Source organism: Lynx rufus, unplaced genomic scaffold, assembly GCF_022079265.1.
Source record: "Lynx rufus isolate CCGP_SWC_20201006 ecotype Redwood Valley unplaced genomic scaffold, mLynRuf1.p SCAF_19, whole genome shotgun sequence".
Lineage (NCBI taxonomy): Eukaryota > Metazoa > Chordata > Mammalia > Carnivora > Felidae > Lynx > Lynx rufus.
The window spans coordinates 26,613,860-26,638,099 of NW_025814833.1; the positions used below are offsets into that span (position 1 = coordinate 26,613,860).

Genomic DNA, 24,240 nt, shown 5'->3' on the forward strand with positions numbered 1-24,240 from the left:
TGAGAAAGAAAACAAATACTCTGTCCTAACAGCGGAGGCGCCACGAGTCTCTCATGTTAATATGGTCAATTACAGCAATGCCTTCTATAAATGTGACTAATTAAAGGGAATATGGGCTGAATTATACCATATTTTACAATCTCTCTACAAAGAAATACACCCTTGTCACTTTCGAGCACAAAGTGACCCCTCCCCAGAAGTACAGGCAACCGAAGCAACTTAGAGACTACTTTAATAGACAGTTATAAATAACACAATGGTTTCAATTGGAAACCTGCTCTTCCCCTCTATAGGTGTTAAACATCTCCTAATACTGTATTTAGGCCATTCATTTGCTTCTAGCCAACCCTTTTATTACAGACCCAGCTGGGATAAACAAGAATCCCAGAACCTCATGGTGTGTTTACTTCATTCTTGAGCTTAGAAGCAACCGAGAAAATCTCAGGGCTCCAAGAGAAATGCTAAGAGGTTATTGGTGAAAACAGTACATGTTGTGTCTGCTTTCAAAATAAAAGCAGAGACGATCACTCCTCCCTAAACTTAAAGCTACGGTTTAGACAGCTAAGGATTGGTTTGCCCTATCATAAACTCTTAGCCCATACCAGGTACTTCATAGCATATAGACGATTTGATCGCTTTCACAAGAAAGGAACTGCTTATTTCTATTCTTTTTTTAAATTTTTTTAATGTTTATTTTTGACAGAGAGAGAGAGAGAGAGAGAGAGAGAGAGAGAATGAGTGGGGGAGGGGCAGAGAGAGAGAGAGACAGACAGACAGACACAGAATCGGAAGCAGACTCCAGGCTCCAAGCTGTCAGCACAGAGCCCGACACGAGGCTCGAACCCACGAACCCGGAGATCATGACCTGAGCCGAAGTTGGACACTCAACTGACTGAATCACCCAGGCACCCCTGTTTATTTCTATTGTTAATCAAGCAACTTATCCTTATAATAATAGCAAGCCACAGTATTCAAACTAGGGCACTTGCATAATTGTTATATTTAAATTCACATTTAAAATAGGGCAACTTAATTTATTTTTTTATTTTTTTTTTTAAACTCTACACCCAACATGGGGCTCGAACTCACAACCCTATCCTCATTTAAAAAATTCTTTTCTCTCTTCACTGTTCAACTTGTATGCTTTCCAGTAATTAATTACTTTTAAAAGTAAAACCTTTCAGGGGCACCAGGCTGGCTCAGGAGAGCCAGTCTGGAGAGCATGAGACTCTCTCAGGAGAGCATCTAGGACTCATGAGTTCAAGCCCCACGTTGGACATAGAGATGACTTAAAAAATACAATTCTCGGGACACCTGGGTGGCTCGGTTGGTTAAGCATCCGACTTCGGCTCAGGTCATGATCTCACGGTTCGTGGGTTCCAGCCCCTCGTCGGGCTCTGTGCTGACAGCTCCGAGCCTGGAACCCACTTGAGATTCTGGGTCTCCCTCTCTCTCTGCCCCTCCCCCGCTTGCACTCTGTCTCAAAAATAAACATGAAAAAAATTTTTTTGATATAGAATTCTCAAAAATATCAATTATATTTCGATTTTAAAAATAAGTAATCTGGGACGCCTGGGTGGCTCAGTCGGTTAAGCATCTGACTCTTGCTTTCAGCTCAGGTCACGATCTCATGGTTTGTGAGCTCGAGCCCCACATCAGGCTCCTCGGACAGTGTGGGGCCTGCTTGGGATCCTCTCCCTGCCCCTCCCTGTCTATCTCTAAATGACAAACTTTAAGTAAGTAATCTGAAAAACAATCCCTGTTCTCAGAGCCGGGGCGCATGGCAGGGAAGCTCCTTCCCAAATTTGCCTCCTATCTCCAGGGACACTCGCGCCACAGGCCAGCCCCTTCCTCTCCCCTGGGTTACCTCCGCATACTCCGTCACCATTGATACAGTCTCGGGGAGGACAGGCATTTTGCTACCCAGTGACAAGTGCATCTGGTCCATCTTTTGTGGAAGCCGAGTTCTACTGTAACAATCACTGCTGGGCCAGAAGGTTTTGTTTTGAGCCACTCATCATGCAAAAACAACGAGTTATTTCTGTGGTCTCTATGGGAATAAAAGTGGACGCCAAACTTTCCCAGAAACCTGACGGCTTTAGTATTCCCAGCACTGGGGTGGTTCCTCTGCAGACACAAGAGTTCACTCTGCATTCTGGGGTCCCACGTGATCCCAATCCCCAACATGACGGCTAAAGTCTATTACCAGAGAAGGGCACTCTGTAAAAGCCTCACTGACTTAGCCCGTCTCGCCCGCGCTGCTCCACCAAGGACTCCAGAATTCACCTCAGGACCCAATGACAGAAACGGACCCTGGCCATTCAAGTATCTAGGGGGGACCCCGTGATGGTGTGAAAAAGCACTCCTCAGGGAGAATGGCAAGAGCCCTCACGGGCCTAAGTGCAGAGTCTACACGCTGAAGAAAACTCTGCTTCGCCCTGACCATCATTCACCCAAGACCAAGGGCTTCTCCTTGGAAACAGTTATCACAACTGTCGCGGCAGAAGAATAAAGCAGAGAGGGAGAGGGACAAAGCGTGGCTTCTCGTGAAGGGACTAGGTAAGCGATGCCTCAAAACATTTGAGGGAGCTAGCAGTGTTCTAGGTGCTGAGGATAAGGGCAAAGGGACCCGCCCTTGACTGTGCCCTGAGGAACAGAGAGACCGACGGCGTGGGGTAGACTGGGGGTGGGGGGAGGAGAGGAATAACAGAGGAGAAGGTGTGGGCTGGCATGGGAGAGGGCAATGGGCAGACCCCATAAGGCCTCATAAGCTTTGGCTTTCACTCTGAGTGGCCGGGGGGGGGGGGGCGGCAAGGGGGGGGGGGACTGGAGCGTTCTGAGCAGAGAAATGATATAGTCTGAGTCAGAGTTCACAGAAAAGGATCGTATTGGCTGATGTGCGGAGACAGCCCAGGCGGCGGGGGCTGGTGAGAAGGATGATAGCCAGAGAGAGCCAAGTGACCAGTTAGGGGAAAGTACAATAATCCAGAGTAAGAGGGGATGGGAGAGGAGACCAGCACAGGAGCTGCCCAGGTGGGAAGAGGTGGACAGATTCTGGATACACCTTGAAAGCAGAGCCCAAAGGCCGAGCTTACGAAAGAGCATCTCCACAGAAGCCACCTGCCACCCGGTGTCCGGAATCTTTGTTCAGATCACAAGAAAACTGACAGTCCCTTATTTTGGAAGGCCGTGATTTCCTCATGTGCCCTCCCCCTCGCGAGATACCAGGCCCTCCTGTAAGACTGCCACACTGCTTAATGATCGATCAGCCTCCCGCCAACAGAGCCTTCTTCCCAGAGTGTCTAGGCCCATCAGACCCGAAGGGGCAGGAAAAAGAACAAGTGAGTTCCAAACTGGGGGAAAACGAGGCAGAACATTAACCAAGCAGCCAGCCAGGGGCATTCAGTTCAAATCCAGGCTAAAGCGGACCCACTGCACGCCCCCCCCTTAAAAAAATTCTCCCCGCGAACACAAAACACGATTCCTCCGCAGAGCCTCCAACATCGTGGTCGGGGAGGGATTGTTCAAGGACTGCCTCTAAAAGTACGCCAGTGAAAAGTTGTCTTGTTTTGCAATTTTGAACCTTAGCATGGGGAAATATTCCATAATTAAGGCAATTTTAACAATAGCAGATAATAATTTGCCTATAAATTGGAAGGAATGTAATGACTGCTTATTCTGGAACCAAAGAAACAGGACTTTCTGTGAAGTGACTGCCAAGAAAAAGGATACTCCCACTCAGACCGGACCATTGCAAGTAGTAACTGTTAACCACATGCTGTTTGCAAAGACACAGTGCTTTGTTTTCATCTCTAACCAAACACCAGGCTGAAAACGCAAATGGAGACAAACTCCGTGGAGGAAGAGAAACAATAACTAAAGGGAAGAAAACGTTCTGTGGCTTAATGCTTGCTGGGACACCGACGTCAGGGCTTTGCAGAATGAAGGAAAGCTTGGCGGTCCAAAAGAAACCACTTTCCAGGGCGCCTGGGTGGCTCAGTCGCTTAGGCGTCCGACTTCGGCTCAGGCCATGATCTCACTCACGGTTTGTCAGTTCGAGCCCCGCGATAGGCTCTGTGCTGACAGCTTGGAGCCCGGAGCCTGTTTGGGATTCTGTCTCCCCTTCTGTCTGCCCCTCCCCTCCCCTCGCTCTCTCTCAAATAAAAACATAAAAAAAAAAAATTTCTTTTTTAAAAAGAAACCACTTTCCAGTCTGCTCCTGTAGACCAGAAGCCCGGCCTATAGGAGAGGAGCCAGGCTTAAAGAGGCTTGTGAAAGCCAACTGACAAAGTAGCTGTGAGAAGAAAGGACTAGAATGAAAGGAATGGCTGGGATGAAGCAGGACCAGGTGACCTTGAAGTAGACCAGACAAAGGCAGCAATCCTGCCTGGGGCCTGCCCCCAGCCTCCTGGGGAAGAAAAGGGACGTGATCACCTGGTAGAAAGGGGGAAGCAAGGAACAGGGGCAAAGGCGGCCTGGCCTCTCTCTTGAAAAGCACCTCTGCAGGTACAGCTGACTTCCTGTGTCTGGAATGGACAACGTAAGAAGCAACCATGTGTCCACCAAGCTTCAAACAAACCATGTGAAACACTCAGCTCCCAAGCAAGTCGATAAATAACACTACGATCTAGGTTTGAAAAGAGGATTCTGGGGCACCTGGGTGGTGGACTCTTTCCCTCTCCTGCTGCCCCTTCACCCCACTCGCAATCGCTCTAAAATTAAAAAAAAAAAAAAAAAGAGGATTCTCTTGCCCTTTCTTATTTAGGCATCTAGGATTGAATGCAGAAATGTTTAAAGCTTTTTTTTTAATTTTTTAATGTTTATTTATTTCTGAGAGACAGAGAGAGAGACACAGTGTGAGCTGAGAAGGGGCAGAGAGAGAGGGAGACAAAGAATCTGAAGAAGGCTCCAGGCTCTGAGCTGTCAGCACAGAGCCCAACGTGGGGTTCGAACCCATGAACCGTGAGATCATGACCTGAGCCGAAGTTGGACGCTTAACCGACTAAGCCACCCAGGTGCCGCTGAATGCAGAAATTTAAAATAAATAGTTTCACATGGGGGGCGCCTGGGTGGCTCAGTCGGTTAAGTATCTGACTCTTGATTTCGGCTCAGGTCATGATCTCACAGTTCATGAGTTCCAGCCCTGAATCGGGTTCTGCGCTGACAGTGTGGAACCTGCTTGGGATTCTCTCTCTGCCTCTTGGCTACATGCCCTCTCGTGTGTGTTCTCTCTTTCTCTCTCTAAACAAATAAACTTTAAGGGGCTCCTGAGTGGCTCAGTTGGTTAAGCACTGACTTCAGCTCAGGTCATGATATCATAGCTCATGAGTTCGAGTCCCGCACCAGGCTCTGTGCTGACAGCTCAGAGACTGGAGCCTGCTTCAGATTCTGTGTCTCCCTCTCTCTCTCTGCCCCTCCCCTGATCACACTCTGTCTCTCCCTCTCTCTCTCAAAAATAAATAAATATTTGAAAAAAATGTTTTAATTAACTTTGAAAAATAAATAGCTTCAGGGGCTCCTGGGGGGCTCAGTCGGTTAAGCGTCTGACTTCAGCTCAGGTCATGATCCCGCGGTCCATGAGTTCGAGCCCGCATCGGGCTTCTGTGCTGACAACTTAGAGCCTCAGAAATGAATAAATGTTAAAAATTTTTATAAATAGCTTCATATGAATTCATTTAAAAGGGATAAATAGAAATATCCATTCCTAGAATGAATACAAAACTCAAAAATCATGCTTGAACTTATTTTTGAACGATAAACATTGCTCAAACACCAGCCATGTGCCATGCAATGTGACAGAAACTGGAGATACATGGTCTCAGATCAGACATGACTGGGCAAAGAAGGGCTTTCTTTTTTGTAAGGTTCAAATGAGGCACATGGTCAAAGACAAGGACCATCAAATGTGTGTACTCCTACCCTTAACTTCTAGCACTTCTTTAATTATGATTATACATTTACTCAGTTTGGTAAATGTTTAAAAAGGAAATCAATATTCAAATATTTAAATCTGTCCCCTCTAACTAAAAACCAACTCTTGCCTCTTGTTACTTCAGGTCAGAATGTCAGTTTCCCAAGCAGAGCATAGTAGGCAGTAACATTAGTAAGGAACTAAATGAACTTGAATGTTCTAGAGGGCTTAGAGAAGGTGTGGAAGGACAAAATCACCAACCAAAAGCTCTGAAGTGACTAAATCACTGAATTAATAATATACAGCCTTTAACTCATTTTTTTAAGTTTGTTTTTTTTTTTTTTTTTTTGAGGGAGCGAGCGAGCATGTGCGCATGAGTGAGGGAGGGGCAGAGAGAGTAGAGGGAGGCCCAGAGTCCGAAGCAGGCTCCAGGTTCCAAGCTGTCAGCACAGAGCCCAACGCGGGAGTCGAACTCACGAACCATGAGATCATGACCTGAGCTGAAGTCTAACGTTTCATCACTGGGAAACCAGGTGCCATAAAGAGGGGAATGTGTGAGTGAACTAACTTTCCTTTCTTTCGAGAGCAATTCTGAATTTCAAATAGGTCCTATTCTTTCTAAAGTATACTCTCTATATATTTGAATTATACCAAACACCATTACTCAATACCGCCCTGAAACATCGTAGCGCCCTCAAGGGTTAGGGAGCCACCTCTGAGCTTCCGGCCCATCATAAAGGGGCTCAAGGAACGAAACGGATCTGCCAAGATCAGCCAAGTTCTGGGTCTGCTGCTTAGCTTCTGGCCTCCCCACCCTGTTTCTCTCGCACTTCTCCCAGATGTCAAGTTTTGCCCGCCTCTAAAACCATCCCTCCTCTGACCTCTCCACTCCCCACCGGCCAGCACTACTTGACTTCTACTCAGCCATGGACTGGGAAGCCAGACGACCCAAGCCTTCTGTTTACCCAATTTGAATCCAAGCACCTCAAAAGCTTGAACTCCTGTCTGAAACCTCTTTGAATCCCCAGCACCTAGCATTTTGCTCTTGATAGAAGAGCCATTCAATCAGTGATGGCTGATGATAAATTTCCGAAGGCCTCGTCTCCAAGTAGAATGCATGGGCTTTATGACAGCTGTTTCCATCATGTAGCTTTTCTGCTTACTTCCACATTCCCAGCTGTGTTCTGGATGGCTGTGCCGGCCAGAAGCCTAGGGATTTACTGTACTTCTATTTCTTGATAAGATACTTGAAGAGAATAAACACATGGCAAAGAGGACATTAAAGTAAGGGATAAAGAGATCTTTTTTATTTTACCAATAAAGAGAAAGGGAAGAAATATCACCTAGCACGCGGACACTTAATAAATGACAAGCAAGACTGGATTCCTTTCTAATTCTCTCCAAAGTACTCTCAATGGCCTAGGCTTACTTCTCTCCCCTCAGCAAAGCATCACAGGCGATGCAGCAATTGCCTCTTGATGAAACAAAAATGTTTTTTTTTTTTTTTCCGCGTTCAGCACACCTTCCTCTTAAATCCGAGTTAGCCAAAATTAACATGAGCCTGCACGGAGTCGAAATTAAAGCTCTCTTCTGAGACAATACCTCATGAGGAATTGCATGAGAAAACTTAGAATCATGGCGTCTCAGAGATGAAAGGGACTCGGAGATCAACCAGGGCCGTGGTTGTCAACCATGGCTGCTCACCGGGACCACTGGGGAGCCTTTAAAAAATTATCATGACCTAGCCCCACTGCCCGAAAGTGTGATTTAACTGGTCTGGGGTGGTGCCCAGGCATGAGTCGGTTTTGAAGGCTCTCCAGGTGATTCTAATGTGTGGCCAGGCTTGACAATTCCTGATTTCATTCGGCATTCTAACGTCCCCACTCCCGTTTTTCAGACAAAAGAGAAAGAAGCTGACCCAAGGTACCAGACAACTGATCGGTCAGAGCTCAGCTGGAACTGCTCCTTCCAAGAAACCACGTCCTCCCCGTGGAAAAACTACTCCATCTAGGACAGTGGGGTCGGTCCCCTTTTCCCTCCTCAGTAAACCAACATCCCCCCACCTATCCCACAGCAAATGCATTTTCTGAATATTCTTTGCCTTGGAATCCCATTGCATAATTCTTAAAAACCCAAACTATGTGCGTCTGTTTTCCTCCATCCACTTGCTTCATTTTAACTTGTGATGAACTCTGGGAGGTTAATCAGGCATGGTTTACCCTTAAAGAAGCCAGACTGCTTTTGCTCTGATAGGCTGGACTCACTTGGCCCAGCCTTCTCCCCATTATCCTCACGCGGGCCTTGTGTTTGGAATGCCTTGCAAGGTGCACCTCTGATTCTCTGAGCTCACTCCCTTTCTAGTTTGTACCTGCCCTGCCGCACCTCGCGGCCTTCCCTCTTCTCCTGGCCTAAGCTCTTTCCATTTTGTGAAAGATTCCTTTTCCCCTGAAGCAGCCTCTTTTACTCTGCCAGTTAGTCATGCCGGGTTCTTTTTTTCTTCCCCCAAGCAGCTGGTCTTTTTGATGTCTGGCACACATTTATCTGGGCTTCCAATAAGATGTTTTTACATAGTTTCCAGGCTTCCTGGAGGTTATTGACTTTTTTGGGGGGGGGTAACTCTTCCATTCAATTTTTTTCCTAATTTCTAACATTTGTTAGAGTTTCTTTTTCAAAAGTTGAATACCTGGCTGATGGATCTCTTTGATTTTTCTCTCCCACCAGATTGCTGAATTAAATGCATCAGAACTTAAATATAACATTTCAAATTACCTCCAGGATGGAATTGCTTCATGAATTTTCTGCACTTTCATGTTCTCTGTAGTAAGCAACAGATGCTTGGCCAAGTGGAATTGAAAATGCTAATTCTTACCTGTGCGTGTTTTAGCGGGTCTACTTATATAAATATCCTAATATCTTTAAGAAGCCTGTGTTCTTCTGCTTGGTAAAGACAATAAACTTCAGATTTTACTTTGTAAAAGGTAACCAATGTGCCCTGAACAGCTTTACATACTGAATCTGATGTGCTAAATTACTCATCTAAATTTACTCCAAATTGCCTAACACGAAAGCCTCCATTATTTATCCCTTAAAGAAGATCTCAGAGCGAAAAGAAAAATAATTTTGAATCTTTCTGGAAAATCCTATGCCACTCAGTTAATTAATAAAGTGGTTAGGTACTCCCCCCCCAAAAAAAATAATAAAAACATTTATTATATGTTATACCAACATATGGAGATTTACTCTAAATTTATTTTTTACTCCAGAATGTTTAGCTCCAAAAGATTCCGAGGAGAGTAAGAGACCATGGGATGACAATCTATCATCAAAGCAGTATAAACCCCATGAGACAGTTATGTGCAAAGACCATCGATCTGACTCAAGCAAAGAATTAGGAGGAAGACGGCATGCACCCCTGGGGAGTTCATAAATGACTTAATGAAAGTATCATTTGTGATACCTGATGCCACGGAAGCTCAAAGTGGAGGAATGACTCCATTCAAAGCACTGCAGCAAGGAAACGAAGCTGGTGATGTTCAGCATGGAATGAGAAGGTAACAGACAAGAGGAAGGCAGACTGGTTCAAAGAACTGCATGTATGTGGAGTCACTGTCTCATGCACCTGAAACTCACGTAACACTCTACGTACTAACACTCACGTACGTGAGCTATACTGGAATGAATTTTTGTTTTTGTTTTTGTCTTTTTTTTTTTTTTAGTGTTTTTATTTTTGAAAGTGTGCTCCCAAGAGGGAGAGAGAATCCCAAGCAGCTATGCGCCGACAGCAGAGAGCCCGACGCGGGGCTCAAACTCATGAACTGCAAGATCATGACCTGAGCCGAAGTTGAACGCTTAACCGGGCCACACAGGTGCCCTGAAAATAAAATTTAAAAGAGAACTGCATACTTAAAACAGCCTCCTGACAGCTCTGACTGCTGTTATTTCCCTTGCCTCACCGACCCTTAACTCCCAGGGGCACTAGGTGGCTTCCTAAAACCGTCGACTGATAACATTCCCCAACTCAGTAACCATCACCAGCTCCCCATGGCCCAAGGAATACAATTTATATTCCTTCAGCTGTTAACACTAGGTTGTCTGTGTCCGGGTATGAACACTTGGCCCACAAGGGACATGACTGGATCCTCTACCTACTATAGCATCAAAACAGTGCTGTGATGGTCTTTTGCTAGTTGATGGTCGTCTTATAGGTTCCATTTCTGAAACCAGCCCTCCATGGGAGCCGGGAAGGTACTTTGTCTTTCGATCTGTCCCACACAGCACAGACTGTTATTTGGGGCCAGGGAAGGCCTGGGTTCAGATTCCACCTCTACCATTCACTGGCTGTGAGACTGTGGATCTATTTCCAGACCGCTTTGAATCTGTTTTCTTGTCTTATAAAACGGGGAGGATGATGAAGATAATAATACTTCTGCCTTCATATGGTTGTTGTGGATTTCAAATGAGATACTATGTAAAGCCCTTAGCTGGGGACCAGGTCCAGAGAAAGCAGTCAATAGCTTCAAGCTCTTTTCATGAGGCCAAAATGCATTTTTTGTGAACACATGTGGGAACCACCCCAGTACTAAAACAGTCAGTGTTACTGGGGAGCCAGATTCCCTTCCAACTGATTCAGATTTAACACTGATGTTGTTTCCCTGGTAGAGACAACAAGAAACTTCCTCTTCATTCCTCAGTCTAGTCTCCAGCTAATCCTGAAATTGCATGGAACCCAGTGTGAGTCCAATCAAAAAGGAAAATAGTAATTATACTGAATCAAACATCTTATATTTGTATGTTCTAACTAGAGATTGAGCTGCATAAGCCAGAACTTTTATTGTTTTGTTTTTTTGAGCACGTCCAGGAAATAGTTCCGATACTACCTGGGACAATCTCTATACTGACAGGTCCTGTGGCTCAATTAGACCCTCTTTCTTAAGGGAAACGCAGGGAGCCAAACTGAGGATTCCAACAGAATAGAAGATCACAAGTTCTCTGCAAAATCCAACCCACCTACTTAAGTGGGAAAGAGGAAATGTAAATCTTGAGGACATATGCTGTCTTACATACGATAATCACCTCAGTATCAGAAAATATGCCTACCAACCAGGGTGCCTGGGTGGCTCAGGTGGTTGAGCATCTGACTCAAGTCATGATCCCAGGATCGTGAGGTCGAGCCCTTGCGCTGAGCATGGAGGCTGCTTGGAATTCTCTCTCTCTCTCTCTCTCTCTCTCTCTCTCTGTCTCTCTCCCCCACTCATGCATGCTCTAAAATAAAAATTTTTTTAAAAAGTATGCCTACCTCTCCAATGCACACGTACAGCTTTTGCCATGTAATCCTAACCTAGCTTATGTCGTTCCCAGAATCCTTTGAGGCATACATGTGCATATGCGTGTGTATGTGCCTGCAAGTGCACTGCTCATAAACATAAATGGGAACTGGAAACAAAAACTCCAAAATCACAACTATGACACACTTCTTTATCCTTCAATGTCCCTATGAAAGAGACCTATGGCAAGCCTAAGAATATCTCCAGGAGCACCTGGGTGGCTCAGGCTCAGTCAAACATCTGACTTCAGCTCAGGTCGTGATACCACGGCTTGTGAGTTCGAGCCCTGCATAGGGCTCTGTGCTGACACTGTGGAGCCCGTTTCCAATCCTCTCTCTCTCTCTCAAAAATAAACGAAGAGTAAAAATAAAGATCTCTAACCAACTACCTCACTCTTAAAGGCAATTTCAGCAAAAATTAGATTAGGGAATAAAGTGCCAAATGTTGAGGCACCTGGCTGGCTCAGTGGGTGGACATGTGACTCTTGATCTCATGGTCATGAGTTCAAATCCCATGTCAGGTGCAGAAATTCCTGAAAATAAAAACTTTAAAGAAATAAAAAAATAAAATCAAATGCCGATCGTTGCATCTCTGTAACCCTGTCTCTTGGAGGGGAGGCACAATGAAAACAGATTGTTAAACTTCCTATTATCATTTTTTACTAGCAAACTAGCATTACCTAGTTAATAATCTGGTCCCAAATCCCTTCTCCCTTGGAACTCTGGGGGCACCCCTTGCTCATCTGCACCACTGAGATGGCACTTCTCTCACACCACACTGCATTCCGATTACGTGTGTGCGCGGCTTATCTCCCTGCTACCTGGAAAGGTCCTGGTGACAGAGGACCCTCTGACCCTTCTCGCTGCCTCGATGACCGAGCACAGAATACCGCACATAGTAGGGTGCTCCAAAAAGATATGCCCATTGAAAGCTGAACAAAAACCTATCCTTTCTGTTAAAGATCCCTTTTGATCTACCCATTATTTGATAAGAACGGGGGTCAAGAGGATAGACAATGCAGGAGGAAGCCCTGTCAGCATGATGTACTCCCTGATACCCTTGAGAGCACATCAAATTATCTTAATTATGATCTAAAAAGACTGAGACTCCTTAAGAACACAGTATTCTAAAGCTTGTTCAAACCTCTAGAAAGCAAGTACAAGGCCATCAGGAATAAAACCTTAAACTTGGGCTAAGCCTGGAGCTAGGCACCCAGACATTGTGACCCTTTGCCTGGAAAACAATCCTGGGCTTTTTGCACCTAAAAAAAAATAGATCATCTCCACCCCTACCCCTCCCCCCCCCACACACACACCTCTGGCCAGAGAAAGTGCCGGGCCATTCATTCAGACATGGGCTGAATCTGAATACAAGTCACTATATTGACTATGCTCCCCAAAATGACCAAAACTATCCGAGTGTAGCCCAGGGGAAGACAAGGCTAATGTATGCATCTGGACAGGCCAGGGGGATGGTAAAGATTACCCCCTGTTTCTATACTGGCCGTCTAAAGGTATTTACTTGGGTCTGTCTGTGTTGTGACAGTGTCCTAGGCTCAAATGAATGCCTCTAACACTCCACATTTTTGAGCCATTCAGTCATGCATTTTTGTTATTGTTGAAAGTGGTGCGAAATTGCACTGCATGAGCTAAAGTCCTTGGTGGTCTTCCAAGGATTCCAGCTAAAAAGGCACTTCCTTTGTTCCTCAGGAGAATGCAGTCCAGTAGGTCATTCAAAAGGGGAAATAAAAGCAGCAGCCCTGGGAGGGAGATGAAGGACAAGACAAAAAGAATAAAATGTTTTGGGTGTGAGCACATTAGCTTCCATTTCCTGCTGCTGGTCGCTAATAACTCTCCTATGTTTGGGGGGGGGTGTCCAGATAGACATTTATGCAAAAATATCGCTCAGGTGTTTGCCCGGGACCAGGACAATCAAAGGGAACACCTAGCACAGTCCTTGAGGACCCTTCAAACTTCCGTCTTCCTGAGATGCTGGCTGGGGAAGATGTCCTGCCATTAGGCGCCTACACCGAGCCAAGTGGGAGAAAGTGGGGAGGGCCATTTCACAACCCACTCCCTGAATGCCTCCGGTCCGTCTCAAAGGCACATATTGTTTGCAGGAGCAGAAGATGAAAACTTGTCACATTCCCATTAAGTGCATCGCCACATCTATCCCTTCAAAATGTGGGAATGACAACTGTAACCTTCACGCCAATCATCTCTGCTGGGCCCAGGCCCAAACCGAGCAGGGCACAAAGACCCCAGGTCTGACCTGTGGAGCCCCCAAGCTTCAGTGGCTGCTGGTTCACTTCACTTTTTCTGGCGGCGCGGGAGGGAGAGGGGAAAGAAAGAGGGCTTTTCAGGGCTCTACAACCAATAAAATCGTGCCGCTCTGAGGACATACTTGAGTTCCCAAAAAGACAGGCAGCTCAAGGGCAAACAGTCTCTAATCAGTGGCGTGCGAATTATTTGGTAACTGCCAAGGTGCAGTGAGCTCCTAGGCTGCTCCAACAATTTCTTGAGTTCTATTTCTAGACAGATGCCGAATACACTCGGAAAGTGCCCGGCGACTTCCCTCAATTACCTTTGTAATTTATATGTAATTGATGACTGCACTTAATCTCCAAGGTTATTAATAGCCCTTCCAAAAAATGACCCCCACGTCTTCCTAAGCCTCTAGAAGCGCCTGGTTGAAATTACAGTATTTCCTTTGCTGGCTGCCGGCCCCCTGCCCGCCCCACCCGGGTGACCAGCACCGCGAGGCAAAGGCGCGCTCCGCTCACTTCCATGAAAGGTTCGGAATGGAGGCTTGGCCCCCGGGGGGCTCGAATCGCTCCCTTCCCCGTTAGGTGACGCTGGCCAGCAGCCAGCTAGATTCGTGGTTCTTTCTGAAGCCTCAGGGCGAACCGGCTACCTGCGCCGCGGCTGGCCCCGGCGCGGCCCGCGGGGCTGCGCGCAACAGTTGCCCTCCGCGAATGAGACTGCGACCCGGAGGGCACCGGCCGGCCGCCCGCCGCCAGCCTCGCGAGGAGGGGCGAAGGGCACCCGCCGAAAAACTGCCTCCCCGGCGCCCCGAGAAGGGCTTCCACCAACACCCCACGCACCCCCCAGCGCCGAAATCCGGTGAACTCTTTCACAGGCTAAGGCTTCTCCATTTGCATAACCATCTCCAAACTGAGATTCAGGTTTCCCGTAGTCAGTCCTTTCAAAGGTTTGTAATTGAATGTGCAATTAACCCTGAAAATGAGGTGAGAAAAAGAAAGGGGGTGGGGGAAGTACCCTTCCCGTCCAATACCTTCCGGAAAGCAGGAGAGTTTCCAAAAGTCAGGGTTTGGTGGGTTGGAAAGTCGTTTGCTTTTTAAAGGCGACTTCTAAAGCCGCTGGACCTACTAAAACTCCTAATCCGCGTCAGCCGTGGAAGAGAGGCGGGGAGAGGGTTTTTAAAGAACATCAATGAAACCTCCAGTCAAGTTCCACGTTTGGCGTCCCCCGGAATCTGGCAAGCTCTAGGTTGCCCCCACGCACCCCACTAGCGACCCTCACCCCACGCCCCGCCTCTCGTCACCCACACAACAAAGCGGGGAGCGCAGCAAGGAGTTCAACCCGGAAAAGGCGAGGGAGCCGGTGACACGCACTCTGCGGGCCAGAGTCCTCGGGGCTCCCTGGGACCGGGAAGACGCGGCGGGGCGGGAAGAGACGCGGGGTGGCACCGGCCGGTCCGCGGCGCCCCTCCACTCGCAGTCCCGGGGGGGCCGCGCTGCGCGGCGACTCGCTCTCACGCCCTCTCCCGCCTGCCCGTTGCTCGCCCCGGGCTACCTGCGGCCGCGCGGGGGCGGGGGGCACTCCGCGGCCCCTTCCCCTGGGTGCCTGCCGCCGCGCTCGCCTCCCGGGGGCTCCCACCTACCGTTGATCTCGTGCGTGGGGGCATCGTTCTTGTTGAAGCCTTTGGACACGTAGAGCCGTCGCACTTCCGAGCAACTTTTCGGCTTGGGCTCGGCAGCCAGCAGCGCGGCGCAGAGCACGGCCAGGGTGCAGAGAAGCGCGGGCAAGCCGAACCGGGCCATGGCGCGGGCCGGGGCCGACGCGCTCCCACCTCTGGGACCGGGGGAGAGTGGCGGGCGCGGGGCCGGGGGCTCGCGAGTGGAGCGAGAGGGCGAGGGAGTTGGAGGAGAGCGGCGGGAGGAGGAGACGCGGGGCGAAAAGTGGAGCTGGGCCTCGCGCGTCAGGCAACGGTCCCCGGTGCCAGGCGCCCGGCCGGGGGAGGAGGAGGAGGCGGAGGGCGTGGAGGAGAGGAGGCGCGGCGCTTGGGAGAGGAGGCGCGGGCCGGTGGGCTCCGGGCTCCGCGGGGCGGCGGACGGGGTTGCGCTGGCCGGCGGCGGGACAGGGGCGCGGGGAAGGAGGAGAAGGTGGCAGGCGCCGCGGGGGCCGCGGAGGGCGTGGGCGGCGGCGGGCGCTCGCTGCGCGCTGCTCGGGCTGCCCGGCGCCGGTCCGCTCTCCCGGCTCGGCTCGGCTCGGCTCACTCTGCCCTCGGCCGCGCGGCTGTGCCCTCCTCAGCTCCGCCGCTGATTGACTGGCCGGCGTGCGCGGCGACGCTCGGCAAACTTGGCCCAGCGGGCGGCACTCAGGGGGAGGGGGCGGGCGGCGGGGCGGGGGGGGGGGCCGGAGACGGGCGGGAGCACGCAGGGCCGGGACGGGAGAAAACCTGGAAGCGGGCTGGGATCCGGAGCGGCCAAATCCACTTCCTAGGGGGCCGCACCGGGCGTGCGGCGCTCCCTCGCGCGACACGCCCCGCGGGGCTCCTCCCTCCTGCCCTCCTCCCCTCCTCCCCCTCCTCCGGGGAGGCGGGGAGATGCCGGCCGCCCCCCACCCAAAGAGGGAGGGCTAACTTCTGGGGGGTACAGGACCCGAGTCCTAGGGGACCGCGCCCCTGGGCACTCGTCACGAAGCCCCCGTCCGACTCACAGGCCTTCTGCGCTCGGCCACCTGACTCGCTGACCGTGGGCCAAAGTCGGGCGGAGCCCTCCCACCTCGATACCTGCCCCCGCCCCCCGCCAGCCGCCCCGTAGCCCCGAGGACGCCCCTAACCGCCCTGCTCCTGGGCCTGGAGGGGAAGGCGCCGGCATCACTCGAATTGTTTCGCTGAAGGCACCAGGGGACTTCGGACTCAGAGCTGGCCCTAGACCCTCACCTGGCCCTCTCAGACCTGCTTCCCATTCAACGGTGCTCCGGGAGCCGGGAGCCGAACCCAGCAGGCATTCTCCTCCCCCGCCTTCCCCCAGACGCGCCTGGTTCTGCTACCCCCTGAAGTGGGAGAAACCACCCCCCCTCAATCCGCCAGCGTGAGACGATGGGACAGTCAGGGATGACCTCGGAGACTTTGGAAACCCGGCCCAAACCCTCCTTGTGCAAGTAGGGAAACTGAGGCCCAGAGAAGGGAAGCGACTTGCTAATAGCATGCAGCCAGGTTGTGAGTTCAAAACCCTGGGCTACGGTCCCAGGTCACGTGGAATAAAGGTAGCCCGAGACCCCCAATTCCCCTCTGCCCTCAAGCCTCTTGAGACAGACTCACACCTCTCTGGGACCCAGTCTCCACTTAGCCACCAGAAAACTGGAAATGGGTGAGTCTCCCACCTTCCCAGCTTTGTCAGATTCCATTAATGAGTGTTTTTGAAGCTCCCAGGGCTCCTTTAATGAAGGGAACTGTGCAGATTGGGAACTTGTCATTACCCTTGTTATTGTTACAATCTGCTTTAAGAGGTTAGGGTGAGAAGTGCCTCAGACACCTCGGGAGTGTGCTGGGAACTGGGCAGATAAAAGGGGCTGGAACTTATTATTTGGCTAGACTCTCAATTCCCATAAAATTACATAGGGTGAAGATATGAACCGTCATTACAATTATCACCCTCATAGGGTTTGTTGAGACTCCGTCCACTGCTGTTTGTAAACCCCGTTGACATGTTGGCTCTGTGGAGTTGTGGAAACTTAGGTTAGCTGTTGTCTTGAATGCCCACTGCAGACGCTGACATTTTATTCTTGGAGATCATCAAGGTAAACAGATTGTGGCCGGTGTATTGGTGGAACTTAACAAAATTTCTGTGGGTTGGCAGAACACTTAACCCTGCAACTAGCAGAGAAGTTTTTCTAAATACGCAAACTCTACTCCAAGTGAATTTCCTGCCATTTTCAACAGCCTGTCAAATAGTCCAGGTTTTTCTCAAACTGATACCATCAGGTCTTCAAGTTATCGCTAGGGCTTAGCCAAGCACTTGTAACTTTCATTGATCGATGCATTTACTTAAAGAGGTTCTTTACCAAAGACAATACGATGTGAGATGCAACCAATATTAATACTAAAATAAAATCCAGTGACCGTTAGTGAAAAGAAGATACTCCCAAACCATGGAGCCCAAATCCGAAAGCTTCGTTTCACAAGCCAGGGGGAACTCATTCCTTGCCCCCCTGTTTACTCCTGCTTTTCCACTTCATGTATTATTAACCAAAACTTGAGCCTTTTCCACCAGAAATAGTAACCTCTGGCTAGAAACGGATCTGGACAAGTCTGAACTTTTACCACACAAGACAGGAACCCCAAGCCCTGCTCAGAGGCGGTTCCCACTTCAAAGCCTCCTTTCATTTAAATACAAACAGGGTGAACAACTGGCAATCTACGCAACAAATACCATCCAGCTTCCCTTTTCAGATGCCCCTTCGCCCCTCCTTTCCTCCCCTACCCCCACTCCAGCTCTTCTCTTAGAAAGACACTCCTTAGTGGAGATGCACGTACTCTGTAAGTTCTCCGAAAGCCAAAAGGTGGGTTGGGTACTGCATGTAGAACGTAAGAATCAACAGCTTCTCAAGACGATTAACCCTGTAGCACTTTGGGGGAGAGCTTTTTTTTTTTTATTGTGGTAAGATACACCAACATAAAATGTACCGTTTTCACCGTGTTAAAATATACGATCCAGTGGCATTTCAGTACATCCACAAAGGTGTGCAACCATCACACACCTAGTTCCAGAATATTATCATCATCCCAAAAGGAAACCCCATACCCATTAAGCAAAGTCTATTCCCTTCTCCCCGCCTAGCGCCCTGGAAACCACTAATCTGCTCTATGTATCTATAGATTTGCCTATTATGGACTCTTGGTATGGAGGGAATCCTGCCACATGTGACCCGTGTCTGGCCTCTTTCACATCAGGTCTTCAAGATTCATCCATATGGGAGCACATATTAGGACTTCTTAATATGGCTGAATACTATTTCATTTTATGGAAATGCCACGTTGGGTCATATAGTACTTTACAGTTTGCAAATTTCTTCCAGGTGCGCTCTTCTACTCCTGGAAAATTTCAGTGTTTTTGTTTTTTTTTTTAAATAGGTGAGCAGACTGGGTCTCAGCGAGGTTATGTGGCTTGTTCCCAGACACAGAGCTCCTGAGTAGCTGAACCAAGACTGAAAATTGTAAGGCCTCTGACCAAATCCCGTGTGATTTTTTGGTTAGAAAACCCAGTACTTGGGGTGCCTGGGTGGCTCAGTCGGTTAAGCATCTGACTTCGGCTCAGGTCATGATCTCGTGGTTTGTGAGTTCGAGCCCCGTGTCGAGCTCTGTGCTGACAGCTCGGAGCCTGGGGCCTGCTTCAGATTTTGTGTCTCCCTCTCTCTCTGCCCCTCCCCTGCTCCCTGTCTCTCTCAATCTCTCAATATAAGAGAGTAAACATTTTAAAAATTTTTTTAAAAAAGGAAACACAGTACTCTGGGTCTCATTTAGGATCAGCTGTGAATGTGCCACTGCCCAGATTCTGTAGAAGCATCCCTGATTCAGATCACTAAATGCTCACTGAGCACCTACTGTGCGTCAGATGCTGCTCGTCCCTAGAGGGAGGGAAGACAGAAGCCAAAAGGAGTTTAGAGTTGAATGCGCTGGGTACGACACACATGCAAAGGCTTGCTTAGATTGAATGTGCGGTGGACTGGCTTTCGATGGTGGGCAGAGAGAACAAGGTATGCGCTCACTGCTGCTGTCCTCCAAGCCAAGAACTAGTTGAGTCACGTCCACTCTCTCAGCCCTGGGGGGCACTTGTCCTGGCCTGCCGGGGAGCTAGCTTGGTTGCCAGAGGCGGGGATGGCTGGCGAGTAGAATGTGACTTCCCTTCCTGGGGTAGGTGTTGTCCTACAGCCCTCCAGCCTCCCCCCTTGCCCAGCCCATTCTTCCCACAGCCACCAGAGTGAGCCTCCGACAACACCACCCGAACACTGTCCCTCCCCTGCTTAACCCTGCTCCTCCCCACTACGCGACTCCATCCCTTTCTAGATCAATTCCCAAGTAGTGCGGCAGATCTGGATCGTTGCTACCGGGCCACTGTCGATATTACCAGCTTTTTCACTGGCCCTTTCCCACCCTGTATCCTGGGCTTGGCCCCACAAGAGCATGTCTTCATTCTCCATCCTGCCGTGGACTTTCTTGCACCCATCCCCCGCCCCTGCTGGGAATACCTTTTCATTCCCCTCCACTCCTTGGACAACTCCTTCACACTCATCCATTGAGACTCAGCTGAGATATCACTTGGTCTGGAAAACCTTTCTGGATTTCCCCAAGCAGAACTGACGGCTCCCACTCTGGGACCTCCAAAGCACCGTCTGCACAAAATAACTACTCCGCCTGCCCCTGCGTTGGCATGACCACGCACTAGTCGTGTTTTCTCTGAGGGGTCCTCCACCCCCAGCCTCCGAGAGCTCTTTCAGGCTTTATTTTTATTTGAATGCCTGTTGCCTGCCAGAGTACAGGTTCACCTGCTGGGGCAGTTTCCCACTGGAATAAAAGACCTAGAATTATATCTGAAATCTCCTGATTTGTAAACGTTTGTGACTACTTAAGAACTCCTAAGAGCTTACCAGCCAAACTCGGCCCGGCCTTCAGCAGACATTTTCACCAAGTGACGGTTCTCTCTCACCCCGTGCCTCTCCTGTTCAAGCACCCAACCAAGTAACATCTTCTGACCAACGGTTGGCTCTGTGGGGGGCTCTAGAAACTTGGAAGACCAGAGGCATCTGGAGAGCTGACGATCTGCTCGGGGGAGGTGGGGTCCATATCTGCATGGAGAAAGACACCGGTGAGGATGCCATAAGGCAACACCTGTCCCCTGGGACAGTCGTCCCAATTTGCTCTTTGTTTCATGGCCGCCGGTCTCCTCTTGGTCCCTTTGGAGATTTACAGAAGTGCCAGTAACCGAAGGGTCAGTCGGCCGGCAGGAGCCGGCGTGTGTAGTCTGCTCCTGTCTCCCAATTTCCTACTCCCTTTCAGTACTCTTCCTGTAACGCCTGAAGTTCGCCTCACTTTTCCTTGTCCCTCGGCGAGCTCATCTGTGTTTCCAACCTTAACCACCAGCAGCAGATGCCTGGCCGCCGTACTTTCCTGTTTGCACCGGTGTTGCCCCACTGGCCCCCCTTTCCCTTCCGTAATCACCTGGGCTGGTTGGGTCTTGCTTTCGACGCTGTGGCCATCAACTGTTCCTTGTCCACGTTCCATTTCCTCTTGTCTAAACCGCAGAGCCAGCCTCCTAACAGGCCTTCCGGCCTCCAAACTCTTCCTCTCCATCCAGCCACCCGGGACTGTCACGGAGTCAGTCTTCGGGTAGCATCATTTACAAGCTTCCCACTCCTTGCTTGAAAATTCTTCCGTGGGAAGGCAATCTTACAATAATAACTGATATTTGTTCAGTACTGCAGAGTTTAGGAATTGCTTCCACATGTACTATCTGTGAAGTATGTATTATTTTCCATAATTTATGGGTGAGGAAGCTGGTTCAGAGTCTTAAATTGAGGCCCTCTGAGTCCAAGTTCAATTACAGTCACTTCTCACTATGCTCCAAGCCCAAAACATCCCCGGGAAAACTTCGAACACCGTGCAAGGCTAATAGGGAAGAGACTGGAGAAGGTAGGACTTCCTTTGGACCGTGAAGGACAGGGAGGAATTGCCAGGCACAGAGGGCTGGGGGTGTGTGAGACCAGTGGAGGCCAGTGAAGACACTATTTTGACTGAGTCCAGGCTCATCTGGGGGACTGTCATGAAATCAGGTACCGGATAATGGGGACAACGTACAAGCAGAGAGTGAAAAGACAAGTGGTGCCTTAGAATGATCTGGTGGGGAGAGGGACCAGGAGGCATGGGATGGACTGAAAGAGGCAAGTGAGGCCATGGCCGTCTCCTCAACAAAGTAGTGAGGACCCAGCATTTCTTCATCCAGGGATTCTGTATGAAGAGTAGAAAACAAATACATAAATGACAGAAAGGGAGGGACACCTGGGTGGCTCAGTCGGGTAAGGGTCCGGCTCTGGATTTCGGCTCAGGTCATGATCTCATGATCCAGCCCCTCTTTGGGCTCTGTGCAGACAGCACCCGGACCTGCTTGGGAATCTCTCTCTCCCTCTCTCTCTGCCCCTCCCCTGCTCACACGCTTACGCTGTCTCTCTCTCAAAATAAATAAATGAACATTTTTTTTTTAATGATTTTTTTTTTGTGTGTGTGTGTGAACCTACAGCTTTATTGACACCTTTCAGGATGCTCTTAATACTCGTATTTTCATGGGTTCACTCCCTGTGAGGAGTCTGAGTTGTAGATAATCAATTTCCACAGAGAAATGTGCAGCCAAACCAAATTAAGAACTTGTATCTTCCACACACGGGCTCAAGTCGGAAACGTTTTGTTTAGTATAACGAAAAGTTAATTTTTAAAAATATCTGCAGTCTTTTTGAAACACAAGGCACCAACAGACATTCCAGCAAAGAGTGATTGTCTGGGCGGGGGGGGGGGGGGGGATGCAACTGATCACAGTCCTCTGTCCTTTGTTGATGAGAACACCTCCTCCTTTCGTGTCTACGCAACGTCTTCCAGATAATCCGCGACATCACTGAGCTGGGACACAGTCAGGTCCTGCGTCAGGTCATCAAGTTTGTCACTGGTATTGATGTCGTCCATTTCCACAGAAAGATCTTCCTCGATCTCTTCACCAATACTCAGCTCACTTTTTTCTGAGCGATGGCTGGTACTGTTAAAGTCATCAACATAGTCGTCGTCTTCTCCAGTCCCTAACCCAAGCGATCCAACTTTATCGTTGACCAACTTCAGATCTTTCAAAACCGTGTTTCCTCTTTTACTTCCGGCCTCTGCGGACGAGGGGGCTCCGGGGGCTCCGGGGGCTCCGGTCAGGGAGCTGCGGCCGCTCTTCAAGGGGGGCGCGTCCGAGAGCGAGGCGAGGCTTCCGGCGGGCGGCCCGGGCTCGCTCCTCCAACCGTAAGTTTTTTCTGGTTTAGGAATGGGATCATCAAAGAAAGAATCCCCTTCCATATCATCTCCATCTGGACAAAGACCAGCTTTGTCTTTGACATCTAGACTTTTGTTACTTAGGAAAGATCCAATTTTCGTTTCATGAGTCAACAAGTGGAGACTGCTTCTGCTCTTTGGTTCTGATGAGGAGAGACTCGTGTCACTCTGACTGGCCTCACTGTTGGCCTTGGCACCAGACTTCCGCCTGCTTGTCTTCTTCTTACCTTGTCCTGTGTACCTTGGTATCTTGCTGGGACCGCTGTGTGCACTCGTCTTGCCGTCCGGTGACTTCGGTGGAGAATGCACATCAGAGAGATCTAGCGCACCCTCCCCATTGGTTGATCCTTTTTCTTTCTGTTGACAACGTCTGATCGCTTCTAATAATAAAGGTCCACCCACAGTACCTTCTGCTTCAATAATACCTAGGTCTCGGGCTAAATTCTCTCGACCTTCAAGACCTTGAAATGTGCTAGTTTCAGGCTGAAAAACGGCCAAGGTGAAGTCAAGATTGAAAAACTGAAGAAATTCTGCAACAAGACCAGCCACCAGCCGGCCATCTCTTGTGTTCAAGAACTTTCTCAGGCTCTCATTGACTAGAGGAGTTTTGTTCTCTACTTTTTCTTGCTCTTCTAGGGCTAAAAACACAGCTGCTCGGAGTTCAGCCTTGATGCGGTTCAGGACCCCGCTGTTCTCCAGCGTCTGCACCAGCAGGTCTCGCAGCTCCGTGTCCTCCTCCGGCACCACCGCGGCCGCCGCCGCCGCCATCTTGCTTCTCCTTAATGATTTTAAAAAAGAAAGGGAAAGGCTAAGCTGTGGGGCCAGGCAGACTGAGAGTTGAGTCCTGGCTCTCCCACTAACTGTGTGTCCTTAGATAAGTAACTTACCCTCCCAGAGCTGCATTTCTTTTTGTTTGGTTGGTTTTTTTGTTTGTTTTGGTTTTGGTTTTTTTCAGGTGTCACACCTGCCCCTAGAGGTTTACAAGAGAAAACCTACGAAAAGCAGTCCTCTTGGCCCAGAGCACATAGAATTCCTTTTTGTACCCTCAGCCCAACTCATAGAGTAGAAAATACATATACGTGGAAGTAATCAGAAAGCACTCAGCACACTGCCTGGTACAAAGGGCTCATTTGCTATCCATTCACTCATTCCTTCATTCAACGAGCATTTATTGGGATCAACACTTTGTAAGGCTTTGGGAACATAGTTATGAATAAAACAATATCCCTTCTCTCATGGGACTAAAAGTTGGGACTCGATATAGTAAATATTAGCTAAGACTCTTGTTATGGTTATTATACATTCCATGTACTTCATAATTTGCTCAAACTCTGCCAGCATTGAAATGCTATTTAATATGATAGAATATTGGTCTAGTAATTTTGTTTTTTTATGTTCATTCATTTATTTATTTAAGGAGAGGGTTGGGGAGAGCAGTGCAGAGAGAGAGGGAGGGAGAGAGAGAATCTCAAGCAGGCTCCATGCTGTCAGCACAGAGCCCGATGCAGGGCTCAAACCCATGAACTGGGAGATCATGACCTGAGCCAAAACCAAGAGTCCAATGCCCAACCGACTGAGCCACTCAGGTGCCCCTGGTCTAATAATTTTGTATTGAAACACATGAATTATATCTGTATTGGTCTCTAATTAGCACTGAATTATGCAAGTTGTAGAACACAGAGG

General features: G+C 49.2%; 2 protein-coding genes across 3 annotated transcripts in view; both read right to left on the reverse strand.

Moving 5' to 3' along the window:
* The window catches only part of GPC4 (glypican 4), a 107,307-nt gene extending 92,009 nt beyond the window's left edge, over positions 1-15,298 (reverse strand). The window contains exon 1 of the mRNA XM_047082136.1: positions 15,139-15,298. Coding sequence (XP_046938092.1) covers positions 15,139-15,298 — 160 coding nt within the window. The remainder of the gene's footprint in view (positions 1-15,138) is intronic.
* Positions 15,299-22,042: 6,744 nt separating this feature from the next.
* Positions 22,043-23,325, reverse strand: LOC124513928 (centrosomal protein 43-like). 2 transcript variants are annotated; one of them, XM_047081977.1, is made up of 2 exons: positions 22,807-23,325; positions 22,043-22,746 (listed from the first exon to the last, which is right to left on the reverse strand). In XM_047081977.1, the coding sequence occupies exons 1-2, from the start codon at positions 23,323-23,325 to the stop codon at positions 22,111-22,113; spliced, it is 1,155 nt and encodes a 384-aa protein (XP_046937933.1). In that variant the 3' UTR covers positions 22,043-22,110. The 2 variants fall into 2 exon arrangements, with proteins under 2 accessions (XP_046937933.1, XP_046937932.1); XM_047081976.1 differs by having other exon boundaries at positions 22,043-23,325.
* Between the last annotated feature and the right edge of the window lie 915 nt (positions 23,326-24,240).